This window comes from Budorcas taxicolor, chromosome 13 (genome assembly GCF_023091745.1).
Source record: "Budorcas taxicolor isolate Tak-1 chromosome 13, Takin1.1, whole genome shotgun sequence".
Taxonomy (NCBI): domain Eukaryota; kingdom Metazoa; phylum Chordata; class Mammalia; order Artiodactyla; family Bovidae; genus Budorcas; species Budorcas taxicolor.
Genome location: NC_068922.1, coordinates 62,827,858 through 62,838,384, shown reverse-complemented (window position 1 = coordinate 62,838,384; position 10,527 = coordinate 62,827,858). Strand labels below are relative to the sequence as shown.

The window sequence follows — 10,527 nt, the reverse complement described above, 5'->3', positions numbered from 1 at the left end:
GCACTTGCAGCTTGTGGGCTCAGTAGCTGTGGTGCACAGGCTTAGTCGTCCCTCGGCATGTGGGATCTTCCTAGAGGGATCGAACCCATATTCCCTGCGTTGGCAGGCATGCTCTTAACCAACCACTGGACCACCAGGGAAGTCCCTGGAATTATTTTGTTAAACAACCTCTTAATTTTTTTTTAAATATAGGTCTTACCTTTTTCTGTCTTGTGATCTGAGGGTGCAGTTCCTTGACCTTCACACATATTTGTTGGATACATTGACTGTTTTGTTTGATGTTGACATAGGCTAGAGGTTTTCTTGATTTTTATTTTTTAATAATTTTATTTGCTTGTTTCTGGCTCTGCTGACTCATCCTGGCTGTGCCTGGGCTTTCTCTAGTTGAGATGTGCGGTGTGCGGGCTTTTCATCGCAGTGGCTCCTCTGGTTTCAGAGTACTGTCTCCAAGGCCCACGGGCTTCAGGAGGTTCAGTGTGGTGACTTGGTACTTGCGGCTCCTGGGCTCTACAGCATAGGCTCCATAGTTGTGGCACGTGGGCTTAGTTGCTCTGAGGTGTGTGGGATCTGGATCAGGGATCGAGCCCGTGTCTCCTGTGTTGGGAGGTGGATTCTTTACCGCCGAGCCACCAGGGAAGCCCCCTTGTTTTTGTTTTTTGTTTGTTTTCTTTTCCGACCCTGCCTCATGGCATGATCTTCGCTCCCTGAACAAGGATTAAAAAAATCATTCCTGAATATTCATTGGAAGGACTGATGCTAAAGCTGAAATGCCAATACTTTGGCCACCTGATGGGAAGAACTGGCTCATTTGAAAAGATCCTGATGATGGGAAAGATTAAAGGCAGGAGGAGAAGGGGATGACAGAGGATGAGGTGGCTGGATGGCATCATTGACTCGATGGACGTCAGTTTGGGTAAACTCCGGGAGTTGGTGATGGACAGGGAGGCCTGGTGTGCTGTGATTCACGGGGGGTCGCAAGGAGTCCGGCATGACTGAGCAACTCAACTGAACTGACTGACTGGCAATCTTGAGTCCAGCTTGTGCTTCATCTAGCCCAGGGTTTCTCATGATGTACTCTGCATATAAGTTTAATAAGCAGGGTGATAATATACAGCCTTGATGTACTCCTTTCCCAATTTGGAACCAGTCTGTTGTCCCATGTTCGGTTCTAACTGTTGCTTCCTGGCTTGCATACAGATTTCTCAAGAGGCAGGTCAGGTGGTCTGGTATTCCTATCTCTTGAAGAATTTTCCATGGTTTGTTGTGGTCCACACAGTCAAAGGCTTTGGCATAGTCAATAAAGCAGAAGTAGATGTTTTTCTGGAACTCTCTTGCTTTTTCCGTGATCCAGCGGATGTTGGCAATTTGATCTCTGGTTCCTCTGACTTCTCTGAAACCAGCTTGAACATCAGGAAGTTCACGATTTACATACTGTTGAAGCCTGGCTTGGAGAATTTTGAGCATTACTTGACTAGCGTGTGAGATGAGTGCAATTGTGCGGTAGTTTGAGCATTCTTTGGCATTGCCTTTCTTTGGGATTGGAATGAAAACTGACCTTTTCCAGTCCTGTGGCCACTGCTGAGTTTTCCAAATTTGCTGGCATATTGAGTGCAGCACTTTCATAGCATTATCTTTGAGGATCTGAAATAGCTCAACTGGAATTCCATCACCTCCACTAGCTTTGTTCGTGGTGATGATTCCTAAGGCCCACTTGACTTCACATTCCAGGATGTCTGGCTTTAGGTGAATGATCACACCATCGTGATTATCTGGGTCATGAAGATCTTTTTTGTATAGTTCTTCTTTGTGTTCTTGCCATCTCTTCTTAATATCTTCTGCTTCTGTTAGGTCCATACCATTTCTGTCCTTTATTGTGCTCATCTTTGCATGAAATATTCCCTTGGTATCTCTAATTTTGTTGAAGAGATCTCTAGACTTTCCAATTCTATCATTTCCCTTTATTTCTTTGCATTGATCGCTGAGGAAGGCTTTCTTATCTCTCCTTGCTGTTCTTTGGAACTCTGCATTCAAATGGGTGTATCTTTCCATTCTTCCTTTGCCTTTAGTTCTCTTCTATTCACAGCTATTTGTAAGGCTTCCTCAGACAACCATTTTTGCCTTTTTGCATTTCTTTTCCTTGGGGATCGTCTTGATCCCTGCCTCTTGACAATTTCTCAGACTTTCCTTATTTTTGATGACCTTGACAGTTTTGAGAACTGGTCAGCTATTTTGTAGAATGTCTCTCCATAGGGATTTGTCTGATGTTTTTCTCATGATTCAATTTGGGTTGCTGGTTTTTGAAAGGAAGCCCCACAGATGGATTATCTACAGAAAGAAGTATTTGATTGACAGCTGACTTCTCAATAGCTTCAGTAGAAGCCAGAAGACAGTATCCTTAATGCTGGGGGAAAAATCTGCCAACCTAGAATTTCTACTCAATGAGGCTCTTTCAATAAAAGCATAAAATAAAAATATTTTCAGGTAAAGGAAAACAGAGAGTTTACCATTAGCATACTCTCTCTCTCACTAAGGGAAATTCTCAAAGATTTTCTATTGTGCCTGGACTCTGCAACAAGAGAAGTCCCTGAGCACAGCAACAAAAAGCCCATCAACCAAACTAAAATATATACAGACACATTTATAAAAAATTAAAATATTTAGGGGAATTCCTTGGTGGTCAATAGAAAGTCCTCCTCTACAGAAAATCCCCCCAAAAGATGAAGCCCTCTTCACTGAGCCACCTGTCAGGGGCTCAGTAGTTGTAGCGTGCGGGCTTAGCAGCTACATGTGAAATCTTAGTTCCCCCAGCAGGGATCAAACCTGGGTCCCCTGCATTGGAAGGCAGATTCTTAACCACTGGACCACTAGGGAAGTCCCTCCCTAAATATTTCAAGTACTTAATGAAAATAAAGGGTAACTCCATAAAACAAACCATGTTAGTTCTCTACTAAAACCCTCCAGTGACAGCTTGGAATAACTCTGGATGCCTTCCTTGCCTCATGAGATCTGTAGTATCTGGCTCCCGTGACCTCTCTGCACTTTCTCCCTTGGCCATTAAACTACAACCACCCAAAGAAGCCAAGGTCTCTCATACCTCAGGGCCTTTGCACAGGCTGTTTCCTCTCAGCATTATTTGCTCCTTGTTAACTTTTACATCTTAGTTTGAATATACCTCTTCCCTTGACCACTTTCCAATAGGTCCTCCTTGCTGTTTTCCATTATTGTGCCCTGTTAATTCTTTTCAGGCACCCATCAGTTTTGGAAGTTATTTGACTTGTTTTCTTGCTTAATAAGGGCTTCCCAGGTGGCGCTAGTGGTTAAGAACCTGCCTGCCAATGCAGGAGACTTAAGAAACCCAGGTTTGACTGCTGCGTCTAGAAGATCCCCTCGAGGAGGGCATGGCAATCCTCTCCAGTATTCTTGCCTGGAGAATCCCCATGGACAGAGAAGCTTGGTGGGCTACAGTCTATGGGGTCGCAAACAGTCAGACACAACCGAAGTGACTTAGCAGGCACGCATGTTTGCTTAATAAAGATTCCCCCACTAGACTGTAGATTCCATTATGGCAGGACTATATGACCAGCACCTCATTGGCTCAGACTGAAATTTAATAAATATTTTTTGAGTGAATAAATTCAAAAGCCAGTGCCTGGCTCAGAGTAGAGACTTAATATTTTTGAATGAGTGAATAAATGAACTGATTGGGAGCCAGAATCTTAGCCATTGAACTACCAGGGAAGCCCCACATCAAGATTTTTGGATGCTAACATTTCTTTATTCTAAATTCCACAAGCCTACAATTTGAATTCCCCAAACATTCTGAGAGTCTGATTTTAACTTGGATCTTAGGGTAGCCCAGAAATAGCTAAAACTTTGGAATTAGAAATAACTTGGTTCCTATCCAGGCTCTCTCATTTATTAGCTGTATAATCTTGGACAAACTGCTCTCTGTCTCTGAGCCTTGACCTGTAGAATGGAGATGACAGTGCCTGCCTCACAAGGTGCAAGAAGATTAAGATGTGGTGTGTAAGGGCAGCACTTGGTTTGATTTCTATCCCACAGGATACCACAGTTTTAGATTTTGGAAACCTCCCACCCTCTTTGGATTCCAGAGATCCAAATATCTCCCTGGGTGCAGTATGGTGTCACAGCGAGCTCTGGTGCCAGATTTGCTGGGCTTAGTACTTTCTGTCGCTGAACCTCAGTTTCCTCATCTGCCTAGTGGGGATAATAACAGGACCTATGATTTTCTTGAAGGTTAAATGAGATGATCCACAGAAAGCATGCTGGTCATGTAAACTCTCGTTATTACAGCCTTCACTGGGTCTGGGAGGCCAGGAGTGTAGGAATCTCTGCTATTTGCCGAGGAGCTGAAGCACAGAGGCCTCCTTGTCTGGATGAGGGCCTGAGGTTCTTGGTCCAAAAGCCTGAGCCTGCAGGGCCTTCTATGGGAATTCGAGACTGGTGAACTGATCTGCTCCTCTCTCCTTCCTTTCCCCGTCCCTCTCTCTTATCTCTTGGGAGTGAACTGGTTTCCCTTGGGAGCTCTGCCCTGGGGTTTGGTGAGGAGCCAGTCCTGCCTGTATGTGTCTGGAAGGTCAATTTCTGAGCCACAGCAGAGTGGCAGCTGCGGACATAGTGGAGGGGTAGTGTATTCCTCCAGCTATACCACTGCTGCGAGTGGACTGACGGGGGCACAGCTGATTGGCATTGCCCATACTGCGTGATCATGGAGACACACACACACACACACACACACACACACACACACACACATTCTCTCTCTCTCTCACAGATACACAGAAAAAATACACGTACACATCTATACACACACGCATATATATGCACACACACCACTGTTTTCTCTGTCTTTACATTCTTCTTCCTTCTCTGCTAGCCTCCTTTTATTCTACACACATCGCCCCTCTCCTTCCTCCTTTCTCTTTAAAACCATAGAAAACAGTCCCCGAGGGGAGAAACTCTTTCTCACCAAGTTTGTCTGGGGCTCATTAAGTCTTTTTTAAGCAGGGCAGTACGTGGGGTGACTTTTAAGGATCTGGCTTTAGGATTTGGTCCTGGGAAAGGAATCTCATCTCCCCTCTGGTTTCTTGCCTCCTGCCTGATTCCACTTCCCTCCCCCACAACTCCCCCTCCTTCAGAATGAAGCTTTCAAAAGCCACATAAAATGCTGTTCTCTTTTATCATTGTTTAGCCTCAGTTTTCTCAGGTTCTTCTACAATCTTGAAGCACAACCATATTTTAAAAATATCAATGCATACACACACACACACACACACACACATATATATGTATATGATTCCATAGGAATGTGGGATCTTAGTTCCATGATCATGAATATGTGTGTATATATAGTGTTACATTTCTTTCTATCTTCCTCTCATTCTTCCTTCAGTTCTTTCTCACTTTGTCTCTTTCTTCTATATATTGGGTTGGCCAAAAAGTTCATTTGGGTTTTATCCAATATTTATCAAGTATCGGGTATTTGTCAGACCCTAGGTTTTCTTTGTTTTACTTGTGTCTATGGTGTTTTGATACTTATCACTCTAAATTAAAGCTATTTGACTGATACCTGTTTTCTAAGATTATTATGACTCACTTTTTTGTTTGTTTGTTTTTTGGTTTTTTTTGGCTGCCCCTGGAGGAATGTGGGATCTTAGTTCCATCATCAAGGATTGAACTTGTGTTCCCTGCTGTGGGAGCATGGAGTCTTTACTACAGGACCACCAGGGAAGTTTGATAACTCATATTTTTGAATGCTAATTATGTAGTACAGCAACTATTAAGTGGTTTATTGTGTCCTCACGTCTCATATTATTTTATGTATTCCTCATAATAATCCAAGGTAATTTTAATATTCCTATGTCATAGATTATGAAATGGAAGCTTATATGTTAAAAAAGTCACTCAGGACCACAGAGCTGGAAAGTGGCACAGTGTTATATGTCAATTATATCTCAATAAAGATAGGAAGAAAAGGCACAGTAGGGATTTGAACACAGAAAGTCAGAATCCAAAGCTCCTGCTCTTAAGCACCATGAGATCCTCCCCTCCACACAGTGGACTGTACGTCCTGCGAGGTGAGACACTGGCTAACTTGTTTACAACTACTTATTTATACAATGACCACTGCATCTGGCATAGAGTGGATAGTCAATAGGCATTACTGATTGAGCGAATGAACTGTGAAATCATCCTTTGGTGCTATGTGGGTTGCAGAAAGGAGTAAGGGGGATATAAGCTTGGAAGCCAGACAGACCCAAGGTTTGCATAGAGAACTGTTCTTACTAGCGCTGTGCCTCAATTTCCTCACCTATAAAATGGGGATAATATACAGACTGAGCAGAATTCATGTGAAGTTTAAATGACAATGTATATTGATCAGCCAGCTCATGTACCTATGTGTAGCAAACTGAACAAATGACACCTATTTTTATATGTACATGCGCAAATAATACATCTGCATTATGCATGTAGCCTTAGTAGGTTTTCAGTGGTATAGAGCCACTCCCCTATTGTTGGATACTTGGGTTCATCCCTGCTGCTGCTGCTGCTAAGTCACTTCAGTCATGTCCGACTCTATGCGACCCCATAGACAGCAGCCCCCAGGCTCCCCCGTCCCTGGGATTCTCCAGGCAATAACACTGGAGTTGGTTGCCATTTCCTTCTCCAGTGCGTGAAAGTGAAAAGTGAAAGTGAAATTGAAGTCGCTCAATCGTGTCTGACCCTCAGCGACCCCATGGACTGCAGCCCACCAGGCTCCTCCATCCATGGGATTTTCCAGGCAAAAATACTGGAGTGAGGTGCCATTGCCTTCTCCCTAGTTATTCGCAAATAGATGTTTGATGAGGACAATTTGTATATGTACCTGTTTTCTTTCTTTCTTTATTGGAGTAATCACATAATTGCTTTACAATGTTGTGTTAGTTTCTGCTGTGCAATAAAGTGAACCAGTGATATGTGTACATATATATATATCTCCTCTTCCTCTTGAACCTCCCTTCCCTCCCCCATCCCACCCCTGTAGGTCATCACAGAGCCCCGAGCTGAGCTCCCTGGCTGTACAGCTGCTTCCTTCGAGCTCTCTGTTTTATACATGGTAGTGTATGTATGTCAATGCTGCACTCCCAGTTCAGCTCACCCCCTCCTTCCCCTCACACCTTGTGTCCTCACGTCTCTTCTCTCTGTCTGGGTCTCTATTCCTGCCCTGAAAACAGGCTCCTCTGTACCACTGTACCTGTTTTCTTGTGAGCTTTTTTTTCCTTCCCCTTGATAGTATTTTATGTGGAAGATTCTACTTGCAGGGAATCTATACACTGATGTGGCCCTATTTATTGTCCAACAGCATCCCAGGTTGGAGTGGAAGATGGAAACAGAGTAGATATGAGGGCTGGTTGAGGTCTGTGAGGTAGTGTGTTTTTTCTGGTAATGATCACACCTCATCTGTCTAGTGCCCAGGGTCAGTGCCCAGGCACTGGTGTGAGACAAGACTAGGTTTGAATCCCAGCTCTGCCCTACTCACAAATGTGTGAACTGAGCCAATTAGATCTTCTGAATCAAAATTTTCCTTTCGGTATAACGGGAGTATTCTTAACTGTAGCTACTTCACGAGGCTACTGTAAAGCTAAGAAAACACATGAAAATGCTCAGATCTAGGCCTGGCCAATTCAACAAATAAATAAAAGTGGATTCAATAAAAAACAAAGTGATTATATTGATTGCATAAGATTCACAGAGTAAAATATATTTTCCCACTGATTTAATCCTGACACAGTCCCCGTCAGGGTTATAGGGGTTATTAGGACCCCCATTTCACAGATGAGGTAATTGAGGCCTAGAGAACTGTAGTGCCAGGACCAAGGTCGATATGGAGCTCACAGTTTCTAAACAGGGTTAAAAAACAGGTCTCCAGAGGTCCAGATCCAGAAGCCCTATCTTCCAGCTTTCTTCCCCAACACCAGGAGTTCTGGGTTCTTCTCTGTCCAGTGTGGAATTCAGGCTTTTCTGTATTCGACTGTGAAGAACAGGGGGTTAATCTCTTCAACTCCTTTCCAATTTCGACGTGGGGAGTGTTACCCCTTGCCCAATCCCTCAACAGCCAGCATCGCGCTTATCCCAGAGGGCGGGGCCTGTCAGCGTTAGACACCGCACCCCACACTAAGCCATACCCACAGACCGAAGTTCCTGCCCCACAGTCGGAAACCCGCAAATCTCCTGCACTGTACGCCCGCCTGCGAAGTCCCTTGCAGCTCGATGTCTGCCTCTTAAACTCAAGCCCTGTCCCTGCAGTCCAGCGCTCTGCCATATGCAGCCCCACTCCCGAGTTCAAAGCCTCGCACCACGATCCACGGTTCTGTCTCTTTTTCTCGTGATCCCACGGCTGCGAGCTACGGCCTCGGCCCGCGACGGCTTCGCCCGGCTGTCTCCTGCACAGGATCTTAGGGTCCAGCCCGGGACACGAAGCCGGGCCCCCAGGGCCCCGCCCACCCCACTTCACGCTCTCATTGCCTTAACTTTGGGTCCCGTCCGGACACCCTTATGTCCCCATGCCCATGTTGTTGTCGTCAGTCGCTCAGTCGTGTCCGACTCTTTGTGACCCCATGGACTGCAGCACGCCAGGCTTCCTTGTCCATCACCATCTCCCAGATTTCGCTCAGACTCATGTCCATCGAATCGGTAATGCCATCCAAGCATCTCATCATCTGTCGTCCCCCCTCATCCTGCCCTCAATCTTTCCCAGCATCAGCGTCTTTTCTAATGAGCCGTGTCTTCACATCGGGTGGCCAAAGTATTGGAGCTCCAGCTTCAGCATCAGTCCTTCCAATGAATATTCAGGGTTGATTTCCTTTAGGACTGACTGGTTTGATCTCCTTGCTATTTAAGGGACTGTCAAGAGTCTTCTCCAGCACCACAGTTCGAAAGCATCAATTCTTCGGCGCTCAGCCTTCTTTATGGTCCAACTCTCAAATCTGTACGTGATCACTGGAAAAACCATAGTTTTGACTATATGGACCTTTGTGGGCAAAGTAATGTAGTCTCACAGTATATCCTCTGGCTCTTGGAACCCGCCACAGCCCCTTCTGGCTTGCCGGTGACCACGCCCCTCGCTGTTAGCCACACCCACATGCAGCCCCGCCCACAGAGGCTCCACCCCCAGCGGCCTGGGGTAGGGTGGCGGCTGGCCCAGCTGGGCCCCCGCAGCCCTCAGCTCTGGGCGCTGGGTCGGAGCGGGCCGGGCACTGCGGGGGCAGGGCGAGCGCGGCGGCCCGGGGGCTCGGAGGCGAAGATGGCGTCAGGCAGGCGCGCCCCGCGCACCGGACTGCTGGAACTGCGCGCCGGGGCAGGCTCGGGGGCTGGTGGCGAGCGGTGGCAGCGGGTGCTGCTCAGTCTAGAGGAGGACGCGCTGACCGTGAGCCCCGCCGACGGCGAGCCCGGACCTGAGCCCGGTGCCCAGCGGGAGCCGGAGCCCGCGCAGCTCAACGGCGCCGCCGAACCGGGCGCCGCGTCCCCGCCGCTGCCGGAGGCGCTGCTGCTCCAGCCGCGCCGCGTGACGGTGCGCAAGGCCGACGCCGGCGGGCTGGGTATCAGCATCAAAGGTGGGCGCGGGGGCACCGAGGGCACGGGTCTTGGTGTCTGTGGGACCGCTAAGGCGCAGGGATCGCGGGGGCTGGCAGCGTATTGAGGACGTGGAGTTGGTGGACTTCTGTCCGGGGTGACGGCTTCTGGGAGGACAGAACCGAGGGCACCAGAGCACCAAGGTCGGAGAGGGCTTTGAGGTCTCATTCAGAGGGCACAGGTGTGGACGGCTTTGGGGGCACGCCAAGGACAAGTGGGTGGGGAGTTGTGTGCTGAGGCAAAGAGGTCTGAGACTGATTGCCTTTCAGGAGTTGCATAGGTATCAAGGACAAGAGGGACCCCAGTAGAGCAAAGGATAGAGAAGGGAGACTGAGGCCTGGGGTGCTACTAGGCAAAGGAGGAGGAAGTCTTCAAGAGATAGTCAAAGTAGAAGGGCAGGAGGGGCAAGGTCTGGAGTGGGAAGCGTTGCTGGGATGGCGACTAGGTGGAGGTGCCAACTGGGCTGGGCTCACAGACAGGGGGTCGCAAAGGACCTGGAAATCTGAGCGCCTAGGAAACCTGTATGTATAGGTGAAGAGTCTTAAGTGTCCACCATCACAGCACTGAGATGGGCTTTCAGTCCCCAGTACTGACAGCTTTCTTTAAGGTGTAACCCAGACTGAAGTCCAGAATCACCTGTGTGAACTTGTGTGGTAAGATCCCATGGACTGTAGCTTGGTAGGCTCCTCTGTCCTTGGGATTCTCCAGGCAAAGATACTGGGTTGCCATTTCCTCCTGCAGGGGATCTTCCCGACCCAGGGATAAAACCCATATCTCTCATGTCTGCTGCGTTGGCAAGCGGGTTCTTTACCGCTATTGCCACCTGGGAAGCCCTTTTCCATCTCTGGACCTGAGTTTCCTCAACTATGTAATGAGAGTAATGATAGAATTGGG

The 10,527-nt window shown here is 47.4% G+C and overlaps 1 protein-coding gene across 2 annotated transcripts in view; it reads left to right on the top strand.

The window, feature by feature from the left end:
• The first annotated feature begins 9,142 nt into the window (after window positions 1-9,142).
• SNTA1 (syntrophin alpha 1) overlaps window positions 9,143-10,527 on the top strand; it is a 29,871-nt gene continuing 28,486 nt past the window's right edge. The window contains exon 1 of one of the 2 annotated variants that reach the window (XM_052650879.1): window positions 9,143-9,614. In XM_052650879.1, coding sequence (XP_052506839.1) covers window positions 9,143-9,614 — 472 coding nt within the window. The remainder of the gene's footprint in view (window positions 9,615-10,527) is intronic. The other variant, XM_052650880.1, reaches the window with a different exon arrangement.